Source organism: Pezoporus flaviventris, unplaced genomic scaffold (assembly GCF_033815535.1).
Source record: "Pezoporus flaviventris isolate CSIRO_AGI_PZ_B2104156 unplaced genomic scaffold, CSIRO_AGI_Pfla_v1 ptg000041l, whole genome shotgun sequence".
Taxonomy (NCBI): domain Eukaryota; kingdom Metazoa; phylum Chordata; class Aves; order Psittaciformes; family Psittacidae; genus Pezoporus; species Pezoporus flaviventris.
In genome coordinates, this window is record NW_026892589.1 from 13396233 (window position 1) to 13413926 (window position 17694).

At 51.7% G+C, this 17694-nt stretch overlaps 3 protein-coding genes across 12 annotated transcripts in view; 1 reads left to right on the forward strand and 2 right to left on the reverse strand.

Moving 5' to 3' along the window:
- NAA25 (N-alpha-acetyltransferase 25, NatB auxiliary subunit) overlaps positions 1-635 on the reverse strand; it is a 28039-nt gene extending 27404 nt beyond the window's left edge. The window contains exon 1 of the mRNA XM_061466423.1: positions 489-635. Coding sequence (XP_061322407.1) covers positions 489-546 — 58 coding nt within the window. The 5' untranslated portion in view covers positions 547-635. The remainder of the gene's footprint in view (positions 1-488) is intronic.
- A 65-nt stretch (positions 636-700) lies between these two features.
- On the forward strand, positions 701-9623 carry TRAFD1 (TRAF-type zinc finger domain containing 1). 5 transcript variants are annotated; one of them, XR_009745757.1, is made up of 12 exons: positions 701-912; positions 2222-2357; positions 2432-2485; positions 3543-3807; positions 5223-5489; positions 6042-6112; positions 6215-6430; positions 7656-7782; positions 7886-8213; positions 8748-8820; positions 8977-9113; positions 9194-9320. XR_009745757.1 is itself a non-coding variant. In XM_061466438.1 (12 exons), the coding sequence occupies exons 1-11, from the start codon at positions 863-865 to the stop codon at positions 9046-9048; spliced, it is 1659 nt and encodes a 552-aa protein (XP_061322422.1). In that variant the 5' UTR covers positions 701-862; the 3' UTR covers positions 9049-9095; positions 9194-9307. The 5 variants fall into 5 exon arrangements, 4 of the variants coding, with proteins under 4 accessions (XP_061322422.1, XP_061322423.1, XP_061322424.1 ...); XM_061466438.1 differs by having other exon boundaries at positions 8977-9095; positions 9194-9307; XM_061466439.1 differs by lacking the exon at positions 9194-9320 and having other exon boundaries at positions 7907-8213.
- Positions 9624-12496: 2873 nt separating this feature from the next.
- HECTD4 (HECT domain E3 ubiquitin protein ligase 4) overlaps positions 12497-17694 on the reverse strand; it is a 71030-nt gene continuing 65832 nt past the window's right edge. For all 6 annotated transcript variants that reach the window (XM_061466419.1, XM_061466418.1, XM_061466416.1 and 3 more), the window contains 6 exons: positions 16175-16278; positions 15138-15359; positions 14558-14724; positions 13912-14107; positions 13569-13791; positions 12497-12888 (listed from right to left, as the gene is read on the reverse strand). In XM_061466419.1, coding sequence (XP_061322403.1) covers positions 12752-12888; positions 13569-13791; positions 13912-14107; positions 14558-14724; positions 15138-15359; positions 16175-16278 — 1049 coding nt within the window. In that variant the 3' untranslated portion in view covers positions 12497-12751. The remainder of the gene's footprint in view (positions 12889-13568; positions 13792-13911; positions 14108-14557; positions 14725-15137; positions 15360-16174; positions 16279-17694) is intronic.

Genomic DNA, 17694 nt, shown 5'->3' on the forward strand with positions numbered 1-17694 from the left:
CACTGACTGAAAGAGGCGCAGAAACCCCCCTCCCCATGGGTACTGCCCCTCCGCGCATCACCCCGGACCCGTGGGAGGGGTGTCCGGATGGGGATCCCCTTGAAGGAAGCTCCGCTGCCCGCAGGAAGACGCGCAGCGGGGACGGACCCCGGGTGCCCCCGAACTCCCGCTTCCAGCCCCGGGTGGGAGCCGGGACCGACCCGCACCCCCACGGCGGAAAAGAAGCTCCTCCGGAGGGAGCAGCCGGGACTGGGGCCGCGCTCCCCGCCACCCCCCGAGCGCGCTGCCCCGGCGCCGGGGATGGAGCGGGAGAGGCGGAGAGGCGGGCGGGCGGGCGGCGGGGCCCGCCGGAGCAGCCAGCGAGCGCTCCCCGGACCGGGCCGGGCCCCTCCGCGCCGCGCCCAGGGGCCGCCGGACGGGTCGGGGCAGCACCGCGATGCCGCGGCGGAAGGGCCGGGAGCCGGGCCGGGGGCTCGCGGGGTCCGTACCGTAGATGGGCCGCAGGCGCCGGTCGTTGGGGTCCTGCACATGGCCCCGCGCCGCCATGATGAGAGCGCAGAACCGCAGTGCGCAGCCGCCGGCCGGGCCGGCCCGGGGCGGGGGTGAAGGGGCCGGTTGGAAGCACGGGGCGGGGCCGGGCCCGGTGTCGGGAGCCCGGGGAGCTGCGGGAAGGGAGCGGAGCGGGGCCGGGCCGGGTGCGCGAGTCCCAGTCCCAGTCCCACCCCGCCGTGCCCAGGGCGGGGGAGCCCCAGCCCGCGCTTCGCCTGAGGGGAGGGAGCAGCGGCCCGGGCCCCGGGAGCGCCCTGCCCGCCGTGAGGGGCTGAGGGAAGGGGGGCCCTGCCCTGCGGCCCCCGGGCACAAAATGGCCATCGCGGCGGTTACCGAGGCGGAAACGCGGCTCTGCGGGAACTGGTAAGAAACGAAACCGAGCGCTGGTGGCGGCTCCGTGCCGCCGTGGGCTCCCTCCAAGCGCTGTGGGACACTGGGACGGGCGGGCGAGCCGTGATCGTATGATCCCCTAGGAACGGTGGGGGTTTGGGCTTTGCCGTGCCTTGTGATGTTCCCAGCCTTTATTGAACAGAAACCACAGGATCCGAACCAGGGCGTTCGGATAGAAATGAAGATGTGGATTTGTGAATCCAAGTTTTCCTTCGGCAGCCCCACGGCTCAGACGCAGATGTACAAATAGAGTCAGTAGGAACGTATCGCCGTGGCCTTGTTTCTCTTTGATAACAGTTCCCTCCGCAGCGGCTCCGATGTCGGTAATGCGTTCACTGATAACGCTGAAACCTCGGGAGTGCATCTGGAACAGAAGCAGCTACAGAACCTCACTTATTTTTTCCCTCAGAGATACCAGAAGCCGAACAAGTTTCTTGCAGCATCGGGGGAGTTGGTTTGCAAGCAGCCACTTTGTGCAGCTGAGCCACTGCTGTTGCGCTTTGTTGCTTTGCCAGGGCATTGGCTGCTTGGGATCTGACAAGGGAGAGAACGGAACGTTTGTTCATTACAGAAGGCTTGTAATGACCTTCCTTTGTGATACGGAAGGCACTGAGGAATAGGTTATAAAGTTAATGATGGTGTTTTGAAGGCTGATTTCTTTGGGGGGAGAGGATAGAGGATAGATCCATCTGGAAATGCTGCTTCCCTGCTTGAGGCAGGAATAAGAACAAAGCTCCCAGTGCCTCGGTTCTTTTTGGACCCTTTGTGTTTGTAAGCCGTGCATCCTCCTCAAGATAGGAAAATATGTGTCTTCGAAATGAGTTGGGAAACTTTGGCCATGGAGTAAATGCAGTTACTGCTCCTTCACTGAGCAGATCTGGCCTGACAGGATCTGATATTTATATTCTCCAAGCAGAGCTCTGTTCAGCCTCATAGCCAGGTTATTTCAGGAAGAAACTTTTTATCTTCCCAGATTAGTTCATTCACTTAAACCTGGCAATGGCTTGTTTATGATTCAAAAATTGCCTTTCACACAAGGAAATGAATCCACTTTGATTTTATCTTCATGCGGTGTGAAAGTTGTGACTTTTTCATGCTAATATCCCACTATAAAGGAGCACTGAGGCCTGGCTGGGCTTGCCTTTCTTTTTAGTTACCCACCTCTCTAAACCATGAATTCATAGAAAGCTTTCTTAGGATTTTATTCTCCTTATGAAAAACTGCTTGGGACTATTATTATCAGTGTATTTTCTGCAAAGTGACCTCTGTGACTTTCTCACAGCAAAAAGGACATCCCTGCTGTTAATTTCATCATCCATGAAATCCACTGTAGCAGAAATATTGAAGTATGCTGCTACTGCAGCGAATCCATCCCGAAGTCCGAAATGAAGAACCACATTGAGTCCGAGCACGTGCAGGTGAGAAATGGGTGTCTCCTCTGACATTGCTGACTTCTGGGGCAATTAATCTAACGAGGTTTTGTTTATTGTAGGTTACCTGCAAGTGCAGGATGAAGATAGAAAACAGTCTCCTGAAGGATCATGAGGTTGGTGGACTTGATATTATTAGACACTTGGAGGGGTACTCTATGGTGTTTCCAAGCTCAATTCTAGAGCCCAGACCTGGCTTCCAACCTGTGGTTGGAATCCATTTTATTGACCTGTGCTTTCTAAATTCAAACCCTCTGACAGAAGGTGATTGGCAACTGCCTGAAAGTGGTGGAACCTGCTCAAGTCTTCCTTTTAAAGGGTACCCGTGATAGTTGGTGATTTTGTCCTTATCAATGATCAAGATGAAAAATGCTAATTCAGAAGTACAGAACATCATCAACTTGACTTTTCCCATTCCTTCAACATCACACTGTTCTGACTCTGCTGCACTCATTATGGGAGTTTTAATAACTCATCAAATGAAATCATGTAAAATGAACTAGACTAGGACACAGTGGGATTTCTGAGGTGCTGGCTGCTGTCACAGGCAATCCTGTGAGGAGAAAAGGATAAGTCCAGTTAAACCTTGCAAGCAGTTTATCCTGCACGCTTGTGTGTAGTGCTTTTAGTTTTGTTTGTAAAGCAAATGATGATGCATTATTGCAGCATCTGCAATTATGACGTGTATTTAATCCATGTTTAACCCCTTTTGAAGGGCAACTTAGCACTTACTTGTCACTCAGTAGGGTAAAGAACATAGGCCAGCAATTCTTGTTGAGTAGCAAATGATCTGTAAATCTCTTCCTTAACAGAACAGGCACAGACATGTTTTTAGCAGTGCTCAATGAAATGTGATTTCAAGTCTGTATCTGTAACAAGTTCAGGATTGTAACTTCAAAAAGCACAATGTGAATCTGCTGTCTAAGCAATACAGGTTAACAAAACCCCATCTGAGTATTGGGAGTGCTTCACTTGGCACCTTTATGACTACACAGGTTACACAACACATTTTTCTTCCATTTCTCATGTCCTATCTTTTTCCAGGCTGTTCTTCAGCGTAGCTTTGGGGCTGGCTAAAGAAACAATGGAGCACTCAGCTCCTAAGCAAACTGAGAAGCTCTCTTCACCTCTGCCTTCTGTAGGTGAAAAATAATCCCTCTGTTCTATTCCCAGGCGTCAGCGTGCCCTCTGCGTCCTGCCCTCTGCCAGTACTGTGACATACAGCTTACGTTCAAGGAGCTGCTGGACCATGAAGTTTACTGTGGGGCCAGGACTGAGCTTTGTGGAGGATGCGGTCGTAACATCATGGTGAAAGATCTCCAAGAGCATCCTCGAGTCTGTGGGCAAGAGGTGAAGCAAGTGAGAGGAGTGGCTCGCTTTGAGGATGAGGCTGTAGTTTTGCATGCCCTTCGAGATGTCAGAAGGCAACTCGGATCAGGTAACTACCCTGGGCCCTTGTGGAGAATGCCCCAGAAAAGCACATTTATAGCAGCTCTGTAGGAGAGAAAACCCTTGGGGACATTAGCAGAAGAACTATTTCAGCCGTAAAAAGAAAGCAAAAGGGAGGTAAGGTGGAGAGAAGAGCAATAACTGGCTTCTGATGTGACATTTGCCACTTGATCCAAGTGTAAGGTCTTATAATTGCTTTCTGTGAGAATAGGGGATCATGGAAGCTCCAGAGGCACTGTGGGGCTGTTCTGCCAGGGAATAGATCTACAAAGGTGTAAGCCAGCTGGATGCAGGACTCTGAGGTACCCGGGGTGAAAGCCCAGTTCACTGCCTGTTCTTTTGTCTCTAGGTGTCTAGCTTAAAAATGAAGTTGGAGTTGTTTGCTCACTGCAAATTCTGTCCATTTTCATTGAGCAGCTGCACTGCTCTTTCCTTCAGTTGTGGGTAGGTAAGAGCTGGACGTGGGTTCCCATGTGTAGTAGAGCACATGTCAGCAGGAACATCCTGTTTGGCCATCACTGAGACGATTATCAATGCCTCTGCCCTTTCCTAAGCCTCTAATCTCTTCCCTCCACTTGCATCACACTTCAGACCCAGCTTTTCCAGGAGCTGAATTCATGTTCTGCTGTGGGCTGCGTGGAGGGTTTCACAGTGCAGAGTCCTAACTTACAGTCTTTGCTCAGCTTGTAGAAATAACCTCTGGGTTTGACTAATAAAGCTGAATAATCTGTGGAGCTGTAGCCTGTAGGCTGCTTACAATAACTGCTAAAGAGTGTTCACAGGGGATATTTTTATGCATGTGGGAGCTGTATTTAAAATTCTCACATAATCAGTACAAATGAAATACCAGAGAGACTTGAAATAGGCCAGCATGGGTGAGGAGCACTGAGCGTGTCCTTAGGCATCATTGGCTGAGCCTTGGGCCTGGTTTTCTTTTCAGTGGGGCTTTCCTACCAGAAACCACGTTATGGTTTTCTTCTGGACGTGTTTAATCCCCACTGTTGTCAAGGGTCATGTCAGTAAAAGGAATTTGTTTTCTCCTTGAGATACTGAAAAAAGTGTTTCAGCCTTGTAAAAGGGATGAGACTACAGGCTGTGGGTTGGACCTTGTTCACAGTGTAGGTCCCAGAAGGTTCTTCAGTGACTCTGTAAGGCTCCCAAGAAGCTTAAGTTCAAGCTTTTGGAGTAAGAGGAACAACTTCCTTCTGTTTCTCCTTTTGGCTTATTACAAACAAAAGTAGGCTGACTGTTCATCACCTTCCTTATGAATCTGATACAGGCTTTGAGTGCTGAACTCTGAGTGTGCACATGTGAAACCCTCCTAGTTGAGCTGTTCCGGTGTCCAGGAGGGTACTGCTTGTTGCTGGCTTAATGTTCTCTCAAATTCGTACTTGTCTTTTGAAGGGAATGAACTGGAGCGGTTGGGGAGAAGTGAAAGTGCCCATTCTGCACTTGACGAGGGGTGGAACCCTGACTTAGACTACGCGTTGGCTCTCAGCCTCCAGAATGAGGATCATCAGCACAAGAACACTGCAGCTGAAATTCCCAGTGACTTCTGGGAAAACTGCTACACCAGAGAGTCTGTGTCATCTGCCTATCGTAATGATAGAGACGAGTTGGATACCTTCTGTGACTCTTTCGTGCCTTCTAGCATGTCAAACATCAGTAAAAGTAAGTATAAACGCTGTTGTTCCCTTAAAGTTTGAGGGGAGGGAGAAGGAAAGAGAGGATTCCTGGACTGGGAATGTCAGAGACTTAAAATGCAGAATTAGCCTCTTTGAGAGTCCCTCTAAAGCAAGGCAGCAGGGAAGGAAGAAATCAAAGCTGTAGTGAATCTCTGACCTTGGTATGTAGCGGGAGCTTCATAACAACTGAGTAGGTGATAAACATGAAGGGAGGACCCGGGGGAGGCCTGAAGTGCCAGCTTGTGCTGAAAGGAGAAATGGTACTAAAGGGTTTATTAAAGGCAGTAATAGGCTTTTTTACAAGAAGATAGATAGACAAAAGATAGATCTTTGACCCCAAAACATTGTTCTCATTCTGAGTGATGTGAATTTGCTCATGTGGAATTCAGCAAGTGGGACCAGAGTGTTTCCATAATGTTTGCTCCAGTTGGTGCCCTGGTGTTAGAGCCAGGGGTCTGCTGCTTAGGGATTTTGAGGGTAAGTCAGTCCAGCTGCATCAGACTGCCCCATGGTTGAGGGTATAACTGTTCCTTTGCAGATGAGATCATCATGTTGCCATGTGAGTTTTGTGAGGAGCTCTACCCTGCTGAGGACCTGATTCTTCACCAGGTTTGGTACTTTCTTGGATCTAGGGGTCTTTGCAGAGCATGGGTTTTCAAGTCAACCTGTGCTCAGCAGGAGAGCTAATCTTGCCATGTTCCTTGCATACAGACAGGTTGTAACCCAGCAAGTGCCTTTGCCTCGTTCAGTAAAAGAAGTTCTTCTCCGAATCCATGGGAATACGATGGTCTGCGTGCTGGTGGGTCCAAAGGCTTTGGGTCTCTCTCCTCATCCCAGCCCCAAGCTGTGCAGGCAGAGGAAGACATTATCATTCCCTGTGAGTTTTGTGGCATCCAGCTGGAAGAGGAGACACTCTTCCATCATCAGGTACTAAACTAGCCAGAGCTTGATCTGTTGTGTCACATCCAGTTGTTCAAGGACTGTGGCAAGTCCTTGTTGTGGCATGTAACCATCCCGTGTCAAATCTTCCTGAACAAAGCCTCTTGGTTCCCAGCTAAAATGTTGGGCTATGCTGAGGCTCTCACTGAAAAATAACTATTGTTCTGAAAGCTCAAAACTAAACAGAAGGCCCTGAAATTGCACAATATAAATGTTTGATTTGAACATAGAAGTGATGTTGAAACCAGGATGTATGAATCAGCTCAGGTGGGAGAGGAGCACAAGTGTGTAACTTACGCTGGTGAGGGAAGGAAGTAGAGAGTACAGACTGCAAATCTAGGAGGGTAGATGTGAAGAAGAGGGTGGGTAAGGTGTGAACATACCGGAGGCTCGGCCGCAGGGTGGGTTGAGAAAGTGTTGGGTGGTGCAGAGTATTCCAGTTCCTCATTGTCTGGTACTTCCCATGTGGAAAGAACACCGGGTCCCGTCACTGCTGAAGCTGTTACTGCTGCCCCAGAACACTGAGCAGGTACCAAGGAGACCCGTTTGGTGCTTCAGTGCTGCTGTAGACCTGAAGAGCAGATCTGGGGGGTGCAGGAAGAGTCAGTCCTCTGGGATTTGCTCCTGTTCCAGCCAAGTGATGCAAACACAGCTCTCACATTCTTACAGTCCTAACTAACAACTAGTGAAGCTGTTTGGTTTGCTTGTTCTGGGCCTTTCCTCTCCTAGGGCTTAGTAAAATCACTACTAATAGGAATGAGAGCTGATGAAGCTTATTTAAAACCCACTCCCTATTACAGTTGGCTCTTGGAAGGCTCTTTTTTCCCCTCACCTCTCTCACCTCTTTGGACATGCAAAAGCTGCTTTCTCTACCAGCTGCTGCTGCTTGTTAACTCTTAGTGACTGGAGCTGAGTTGCAGCCATAGGGTTTGTTTGCAGACCACATAAAGGACACCCCATGTTTAAAGTTTTACATTCCATGCAGTGATTCCTGGTACCTGGCGAAGGTACCAGATGGGTTTTCCTGTCTAGTTCCTGGTTTTGCTCTGTCCCTTGACTCTCACTTTGTTGTTCCTCAGTGTATTTCAGTTGTGACTTTACAAGTGCAGCCAGCAGGGGAAGTCGTGTGGGCAGCGTACTTGGAAAGCGCTTTTAACTTGCTTTTTGTCCTTGGAGCTATCGTTTAAACACTCAGATGTGTGTTCTGCTCCAGCACCACTGTGACCTGCGCCCAGCCAGCCCTGCCACCAGCTTCCCATCTTGGCAGCCACCCTCTCCACAGGCCAGCAGAGAGAGAAGAGGATCAGCAGAGCTGGCTCGGCGACGGGCCCGGCCCCAAGGTGAGGGCAGAACAGAGGCTTAGCCGTGCTCTCCTTTACGTCTGCAGGGGCACCGCGTGTCCCAGGCTCAATGTCTCTTGCTGTGTTTGCTGTTCCTATTCAGTGCTGTATTTTGCCCTCCCAGGAGATGGTTCTGCTTGGAGCACAGGCGGCTTTGGGCAGCAGGAGCTGAGCTGTCCTGCACGAGGGACCACAGCCCGGAGTAGCGCGGCACATGCCAGGAACGCACCCCTGGCCTCTTCCCTGAGAGCTGGAGATGCTTCTGCCTCCAGAGGGAAGCCCAGGAAGGCGTCTGTCAATGAGGGGAGGCCGAGGACCAGAGCCACAGGCGAGCCTGCGGGTGGGATAACACCACATGGGAGACCTGCTCAGAACTGCCATTCAGAAGGCTTCACATCCAGCATCTCCAGAGCTTCACCAGCCCAGCCAAGGTACCACCGTTCCCGTTTCAGGCCTGCCCTAAGGGTTCAGTGGTGCTGGAGGAGCAAGCTTCGCTCTAGTGGAAGTAGGGGCACCACCTTAGGTCTGGTGCATTCCGAGCTGCAGCTGACAGTGACAAACCCACTCCCGTCCTCAGCCTCACTTCCCCATGGTCCAAGTCTGGATTCCTTCCTGTTTATTTGCTTGTGACTGAAAGGGTTTCACTCAGTTTAACTGGGCTGGGGCTTGCCTGAGTTTCAAACAGCAAACTCAAGCTTTTGTATCAACACAGAATGGAGAAATTGGTCACTGGGAGAACACATAGGATAATGCTTCCTCATCTGTCTGTTGCCATGCTCTCACCTTTGCTTCCCTCAGTGCTCTTTGCATAAGATCTGGTTCTGTTGCTGCCGAGTCAGGGTGCAAAAGCATGAAGGGCTTCCAGAGGGTCCCTGCTGGGAGGGACCCGTGTCTGCCTGCAGGGAGGGCCCTGCAGATGGGGGTAGGCTTCCCTGCCTCAGAATGTGTCCCTGTTCACCCTCCAGGGCCAGCAACGGAGGAGGAAGGAGCCCTGGGGCACGGGAACGTCCAGGCAGCCTCAGGTGCAGGAACACCAAGGTGAGGCTGGGGCTGGGAGGGCAGGGCCTGGCTGTTACCCTCGTGGTGGCTGCACCAGGACCATTTAGCCCTTCCAGCGAGGGTTTCACCACCTGCTTCTGACCAAGAGCTCTTTGACAACTGCATTTTTACTTTGTTTCCTCCCCTTTCCTCAAGGCCAAAGCCCAGAGCCCAGCACGTGGACAGCCAGAGGAGCAGAGACCCACCACCAACGGGAAGCACGTTTAGCTCTACACAGTTACTGCACCCTCTACTACTTACTTCTCCGAGCGCAAGTAAACTCCTCTATGGCCGTGTCATTGAAGGCTTTCTATGAGTTTAAATTTTTATAGGCAGTGTTTTATATATATATATATAGCTGTATTTTTGACAGTGTATTATAGGCTTTTACTGCTGTGCTTTGCACTGGACCCCACCCCAAGACGGCAACGGGGGCAGCACCTGCATTATGTTTCCATGGGGGCTCATTGTGCCACCCAGTGAAGGAGGTTTTGCTGTTCAAGGCTGGGAGCTCAACCAGGTCCTTTAGAGGGCAGGCTCTGGCTGTCACTGCACAATGGGGTCAGGGATGGAAGCCCAGGGGCTGGCTCACTGCATCCCCTGCACCAGCCCCTGATGCTCCGTCTTGTGTCTGCCTGAGGTGCCCGGCCCTGGGTGCTCCCGGGGGGCACAGTGAGGGGGTTCTGGGTGTCACAGGACAAGCCCCAAGCCTGTGGGGTCTTTGCAAACGCTTTCCCCTGCTCTGTTAGAGTCCAGGCTTTTTAAATTCCCTGTAATAAACTTTATCTGATGCTGTCCCCAAACCCTGTGCAGCAGTGATCTGTTCTGAGGCGATGTGTGACCATCCACGTTGCACTGTTCTTACCTGTGTTAGGTCCTTGCTGGTGTTCACATCCCTTGTGCTGTGGGAACAGGTAATGGAAAAGCTGGAGGTCTTAAATAATGACCATGGGCATCAGCCTAATTAATCAGGTAGCACAGATGGCATGAACAGGGCTAATGAGCCCATCACTCGTCTGGTGCTGGAGGCCTTGGCAGTGCCACAGAGGCCACAGCACAAAGAGTGACAATGGTTGGAGGGAATCCTGCTTCTAAACTAAAGAAGCATCCATTTTGTGGATGCTTCCACCAAACTTCAGGGTTTATTTGTACAACAAAAGCAGAATAAAGGTATTTAAACCCAGTGGCAGCTCTGGGGAAAGCCACTGTGGCTCAGCAAAGGGCTTCTGGGGTGGGTAAAGAGATGAACGAGCATGATGGTGCAAGACATTTCCATCTCTGATTCAAGTACAGCATCCTGACCCCAGAAAGTGGGATCTCAAAGCAGGGAACCTGCAGCCCGAGCAGTGGAGGGTTTCTTTAATCATCTTTACTGATCTCCAGCCCCAAAGAAGGACACAGGACAGCCGAAGGGAGGGCAGGAATCACCTTTATGCAGTGTACACTCCATGGCCAAGAGCACTGAACAGGTTAACGCCGTGTGCAGGACCGAGGTGGACACGTGTCCAGCTGGAACCACGGCCCCGCTCCAGCAGTTTGCCATTATTTATGGATAATTTTACATTCTGAATGAATATATATTAAAAAATAATAATAATCATCACAAACCAATCTTCGCTTTGACAAACAAGCCTATTACAGACAATGTCAAGTTCATTTAAAGCACGAGGAAGTAATGATGATTAGAAAAGCTTTAATTAAAAGGCCATTTGAGCGACAGTCGAACCGCTGCAGCGCTTCCTTCCTTGGAGCATAGAACCCTGGAGCCACCCTGCCCCAGCACAGCTCAGCTCCAGCGCAGGCGCCCTGCTCCTGAAGGAACTGAAGTCCATGCGGGCTGGTCCTGGCTCAGCAGCTTCGTGGTGTAAACGGCGTCGACCAAGAGTTCGTTATTTGTCATTATAAATAATTACTGTAATAAATACGGATCAAGTAACGGGACCGACGCTCCTTGAGGGCAGGCAGCGGGCTCGGGCTGCTCCGGCTCACGGGAAGGAGACGGGCAGCAGCAGTTCCTTGTTCACGGCAGCAGCCGCGGTGGGAAACACCGGCACATGGAGCTCCGTGCCCACCAGCCCCCCCCGAGCAGCCCAGCCTTGGGACGGGAGATTTACACCCGACACAAACCAACTCTCAGAGAGAAACCCACCCGACATTCCATACACATCCCGGCAGCACCGGCCCGGGAACGCGCATCCCGACGGGACTAAGCCGCTCCGAGCCCTTCCTTCTGCTTAGCTTTGCCCCTGGTCTTTGTAAACTCCACGTCTGCGCTTACTCCCAGTGACTTCTCAGCTACATTTATGCTTCTACCAGGAAATGGACAAGAATCAAGAGTAAATATTCCTCCTCTGTGCGCCTGGTCCTTGGCAGAGGTAGGACGCAGCGGAGGGTGACAACAGCGTTCCTAACCACGGGAGTCGGAGACTCCGCACACCGCCAACTACCTCTACAACTGGTGCACACACGTTCCATTCGCTCACAACAAGAATACACACACCCGTGCAGGCTTTGCTCCCTTACTCACGCTTTATCTTCCACGTACCACACACGCGTCATTCCCGGTATTCACAATAATATACAATAAATACAGCTTTTCCACTCCCGTTACCACCGACGAGCCCCATCAGTGTACGGGTAACACCAACCTGGAGGTGCAGTGACACCCACACCAGCGCTGACCTTCACGTGCTTGATGTGTGCTGAGCACGGAGGAAGGGACGGGCCGATCCTGAGCTTCACTCGCGTGGTGCTGAGCCGAGCAGCAACGTCCATCATTGCTCCTGGGTCCTGCTTGCGCTGGGTTCCAGGTGCTGACCACAGCAACGCCATCCTTGTGCAGGGCAACACCGTACAACGGGTTTATGCAATGCCTTGAAACCGCCCCTGACCGTATCTCACCCCGTACAGGAGTTAACTGAAGGGAGCTGTTCTCTCTCCACAGTCTGCTGTTACAATAAATAGAAGCTTTATCTCCAACGGAATGAGTCGGTGCCTTCCCCTGCCGCATCCTCCTCTTGGTGCCACGGTGCCAGGGGGATTTGTTCTTGGATCATTTGTGAGTACAAAGTGAGCTCCGGGTGCCTCGCCACGTGCTGGTCCTTCCTTCGGGATGAGGATGAAGTCACAGAGCTGGAGCTGGGACCGTGCCTCTCGCCCCGTACAGGGAGGAGCCATTTTGTTCCTCATGTTTTAATCACAATCAATTACTCTGTTACGAAGCCAAGCAGAAGCCAAGAACATCAAGGGCAAGAACCCGACCCAAATCACAGCCCTTTCACTGTCCTCTGTTACAACTCCTCCTCATCCCAGTGTCCAGCTGGAACCCCCATGGACCCGGCAGCGATGCCTGTGCTTGCTGCTTGGTTAAATGCAAGTCCAAGGCAGCGGCAGAAGCGACCCAGCCTGAGCACAGAAGCTTCTGCCAGACGTTGCGCACGGTCTCTGCCCGCAGCAGGAGCGGCACCAGCCCCGCTCCCGAGGCAGTTCCCTCCCAACACCCTGGCTTTCCCAAGTTTTAAACTCAAAACACGCTCCAGGGGGGAGCGATCCAGGAGCCTTCGCTTCCCAGCGCTCCTGGGTCTCGGCCCCCCCTTGCTTGCGTGGTGTTGGCAATGGGGTGATCTCCTTCGAGGTTACAGGATTAGAAAGGTGCATGGGGAGAGGCGGCTCGGAATTCAATCAGACACAAACTGGTCTTTACTGAGCTATCCTACAAATATTCCACAAACAAGGCAGCGAAAGAACCAAGTCCACCACAAAGTCTACAAATACAAAATGTCCTCCAGGAATCAACGGGAACAGAAAAGGTCAGGAAATAAATTAACCTCCAGCTCCTCCCCCAGCGTCACAGGAGGCGTCCGTATGGGAATCGAGGGGTTTCCAACGGTGGCGGTGCCTTGGAACCATCCCACAGGCCCCTGCGGCTCCCTCAGCCGCTGAGGGGGTCCTCGCGGTAGTGGATGGCGTAGCGGAGCTTCTCCAGCATGATGTCCAGCGAGGAATACTGCGGGAGCTTGATCATGAACATGCACGTCTCGACGCGGATGTACCGCGAGTCCGGAGAGCCTGCGGGGAAGCGGCCACAAGGGGTTGGATGCACCAGCACTGCCCATGGCTGCCTGAGCCCCCGGTGACAAACAGCAGTGTCAGACCCCAGCCTCTCATACGGCCCCTGTGCTGCTCCGCAGCCCTCGAGCCAACGGCCCTCCCAATCATTTTAACAGCAGCCCAGACAAACACTGTACCAAGTCTCTCAGTGTCCTCAGAAGGCAATGTTTTACATTCAAACTTAAATAAATTTAAATTAAATTGTATTTTTACATGGTTTAAACCCAACTTCTCTCCTTATTTACAGCCATAACAACCTGCCACTCTTTTCACAGAATCCCAGCCTGGTTTGTGTTAGAAGGGACCTTAAAGCTCTTCCAGCTCCAATCCCTGCCACAGGCAGGGACCCCTTCCACTGGAGCAGCTTGCTCCAAGCCCCTGTGTCCAACCTGGCCTTGAGCACTGCCAGGGATGGGGCAGCCACAGCTTCTCTGGGCACCCTGTGCCAGTGCCTCAGCACCCTCACAGGGAAGAGCTTCTGCCTAAGAGCTCATCTCAGTCTCCCCTCCGGCAGGTTAAAGCCATTCCCTTGTCCTGTCCCTGTGTGTCAGTCATTGCACATGAAACACCAGTTTGAATGGAGAACAGGGGAGCTGTGAACAGGACGGATTCTCTCCCGGCAGCCCCTGGTCACTCACCTGCAGCTCCATCAGGGGGGGCGATTTTCATGGGGTACGGGGGGACGTGGGCAGTGTCGGGGCCCCCGTCCTTGCACGGGCACGTGAAGGGGATTCGCTCCTGGTTACAGGCGAACTTGATGAACTTGCAGAGCTCCTCCTGCGTGAACATCTCCAGCGCGCTCCAGAAGAACTCGATGTGCTGGTCGGTCTCCATCAAGCCCACCTGGTACATGGTGTGTGCCTGGGGGGAAAGGGCAGGATGTTCCCTCCTCCTCCCTTCGGAAACCTTCCCCTCTTACACTTCAAAGGTTGGAAGGGGAGGGCAGACACCTTTGGCCACAGAAGCTGCAGCTCTTCTCACCTTGAGGAACTCCAGGTTGATGTAGGGAAGCCCACAGGTCCTCAGCTCCATCTCCAGAGGGGTCAGCGTGGTCAGGAGCTGCAGGGGGATGATGGAGCCCAGGCCAGCGCGCACCGCGGTCATGCACTCCGGTGTCTGCAGCTCCCGCATCCGCAGGCTCCGGATCGCTGTCGCGTACACATCCTTGTTCTCCCACCTGCAAGGGCAGGGATTCAGGCAGGGAAAGGAGAGCGCCTCGGAGCCCTCCTGCCCTGACCACTGGTACAGACAGAGGCTTTATGGGGAGTCTCTGCTTGTGAATAACGAGGAGCGAGCATTAAGGTTAAGTGCATCCTGATGCTTCCCAATTCAATTCCTCTTTCCTCCTCTCCCACTCACCCATTTCTCACACCTCTCCTACCTGTGGGTGCTCACTGACGCCTGCACAAGGTGGAGCGGCACTACCTCTACAGAGCAAAAGGCAGTAAATGGCTCCAGTGCTCCCACATTCCTGCCAATTGTAAAGCCTTCCCAGATCCTTCCAGCCTTCAGCTCGTCATAAAAGCACCTCTGGAGAGCCTGGTGCTTGGAAAACAATTCCAGAGACCCTTCTTTCCCATGTAACCCAGTGCAGCGTCCTGCCAAGGAGGACACTGATGTTTCTTACCCCACTGGAATGTGCCGGCCTCGTGGACACAGCTCCACCTCCTCCCCTGTCATGGTCAGGTAGGTGAACTTGCAGCAGGGTTTGTTAGGACAGTCGGGGCTCTCCGTTGCCAGGTGCTGGGAAGCAATTTCTGCACACAGAGCTTCCAGTTCTGTCTCGTCATTTATCTGTCATGAGACACAGGATGAGGATCTGCCACCCGGCACACTGGGCTCACGGCTCACTACAGTGTGCAGAGTGCACTCGCTCCATCATCTGGAGGCACCGTGGACAGCGAAGGCCGGTGATGGCTTTGGTGGCTCTTTACTGGTTTAACATTGCCAAGCTGCAGTAAACGCTTGATAAGCCTGAACTCCACCGTGCCGGGCACTGGAGGAGACTGAGCAGCTTTTCCAAGCCATCAGGATGCAAAATCCTGCATCCAAGAGGAGTCAAAACCCTTCAGGACCCTGCTCACAAGAAAAGCAGCCACTGGCTGTGAAGCCAATGGCTTCCACATTGGGCAGGCAGGACCATCAGTGCCTGCTGGAGCAATGTGCTTGCGTGGAAAGGAGGAGGGGAGAGGAAGACGGTGACTTACGTTCTCAAACTTCTTGACGTAGTTGTAGGTGAGGATGTCGGCTTCCTGGAGATCAACGTCTGCATCCAGAGGCTCTCCCACCAGGGTCTTCCAGAAGGAAGGCAGGAGGTCAAGCGGCAGAGGAACGTCTGCTCGGATTGCAATACCCAAGAGCTGCCCGAAGAAGTGGAAGAGCTGCTCCTCCGCATAGGTGATGGGGCTGGGAGTCAGGATGTACTTGCCCTGAGGGAACAGAGCAGGTTACCAGGCTTGTGAAACCCTGACCTGAACGTGGTGAACACTGCCCACAAAAGGACATTGCCCTTTTGGGCCACAAATGGATTTGCTCAGTGTGGCATGGAGCCTGGCTCACTTCTACAGTGAGACTGTATCACGTTATCACCTACTGGTCAAAAGCAATACCATAGAGCTGGTGTCCTCAAGAGCCCCACTGTCACAAGCTGTTAAGCAGCAATCACAGGACTTCTCTGTACTCGTATTATCAGTTTGGTATCGAAGTATTTTAGCTGTGGAATGTTCCCAAGATACAGCCTGGACATGCAAAGCCAGGTTTGCGATGTAGTAGGTCTTAAGCAAAGGGCACTGATCCGTTTCCTGCTCTGAGTATCCCTAGGAAAGAACTATACCTCAACTGCTGTAAAGTCTTTGGGCCATCAGCTTTATCTTGTTTTTGTGATACATCTAGTGCACTAAATACGCATTAAATAGCTCAGATGGAGCATCTTATTCTACTAGCAATGCAACTGACTTCCCTGGTGACACTACAGAGTAACACCAGCAGAATATTTCACTAGTTTGGGACAGCCAACCTCTAACTCAGAGTGAATCTGGTTCAGTTGTCTAACTGAGGTTCACCCACGAGTCTTAATTCTGCTCCACTTTGCAGCTTTTGGCTGCTTCTCCAAGGACCTGCAGGAGGAGGTGAAATGGACTTGAAGCTTCTCTCTATCACCGACTGAATGTGTTCTACTCCAGTTCAAACATGTGCATTCAAAGAGAGAAAAGCAAGTTCATTTCTTGCACTGAGATTATCACACCTTATTCTTATTGACTGCAGAGCTGGGGCACAAGAGGAGCAGGGAGAGCGAGGAGCTCTGCAGCTCTTTACAGACTTGCCAAAGGAAGTGACGGAAGGATCCACCTGCAAGAGAGAGGAGCAAGGTCATGAAATGCCCTCAGCCTCATTCACTGCCTTTCAGCCCCAAATCTGCCACTCCTGAAATCATGTTTCAAGCCTTAGATCACACGCTTCACCTCTGGATGCACAGACATGTGGCTGGGGTAGATGCCAGCCACACCAGCTCGCTATTCACGTGCAAGTCCACATGTAAATGGTCTAAATACATGTAATAAATACCCGTTGAACTGCTTCCTGCTGCACTCCTAAGAGCTGCTTTGTCTTCCAGCACCCTGTGCAAGATTAGCTCCAACATTTGTTACACCAGTTGGGCCGCAAATGGAATTTGTTACTTGATTAGAAGATGAATGGTGCTGTCTTCATCACAACAGAGCCTTTCCAAGCTCACAGCACTGCGGCAATGCCTCAGAACTCATTACAGATGCTGAGCTGTAGATGTAACATTTATCTCCATGTATCTACTGTCAATAAGCACTACAGACCTTAAAAGAACAGAATTCCCCTTGGGAGAAGGCATCAAAGAGCCCCTTGTTCCGCTAATGGGTGCTCACGGAGGAGCTTTCCTTTACACAACTGACAGATGACAGTAGATGGCAACACAAAACTCATTTTGGGCTTTTCTTCTCTAACCCCATGTGCCCCCATGAATCTCCCTAAAGAAGCTCTTCCCATCAGCACACAGAGGCTGCACTAACTGGGCGAGCAGCAGTCCATTTCCCGTGACACAGCTGGTATTTGCTTTGATACCCTATCAATTATTCACCAGATCTGCAAAGCAACGTTTTCTCAGCTCCTGTTTGAATCGAGCCTCTTCCTGGAGCAGATCAACCCACGTTGATGCAAGGGAGCCTGCAACCCCGCAAGGAGTCGGTATCTAAAGGGAGCTGGACAGCATCCACGTCGAGATTATCTTGTAAAATGAAACCTCACAAATGAAAACAGTGTCTTTATTTTTATGTATCTTTAGTCAACAAGATACAATAATCTTGGGGAATAAAGCACGATTCTTGCTCAATGCTTTCTGTGGCAGAGCAGTGCTCCTGTGTCACAAGAGGCCTGTCCATGCAGGGTCAGTGAAATCAGGGCAGTTAATGGGCTGTTCCTTTATGAGGCTCATTATTTCAACCAGTCATGTGAAAGTTATTTATATGATTACAAGAAATGCTGCACATCTCCCTGTGAGAAAGAGGAAGATGCACAAATTAAGGGCAGTTTCGAAAGCAACAACCTCCTCCTCACACTCAATTCCCATTTCCGTCTCTTCAGCTTGGCTGGGACAAGCAGAAGTTCACGCTTCTGAAGGCACGTTGAAAGCAGTTCTCAAAGCCACCCTGCTTGGGCATGTTTAGCTGTTAATGCTCTTCTATGCCCTGATGGCTACACTACATAATGCACCTTACGCTAGTACCTAAGGGCACC

Coding starts and splice junctions, on each gene's coding strand:
- TRAFD1 (XM_061466438.1), top strand. CDS start 863: ATGGCCATCGCGGCGGTTACCGAGGCGGAAACGCGGCTCTGCGGGAAC. Junction 2,358..2,431: donor TTGAGTCCGAGCACGTGCAG/GTGAGAAATGGG, acceptor TGTTTATTGTAG/GTTACCTGCAAGTGCAGGAT. Junction 8,821..8,976: donor TCAGGTGCAGGAACACCAAG/GTGAGGCTGGGG, acceptor CCTTTCCTCAAG/GCCAAAGCCCAGAGCCCAGC.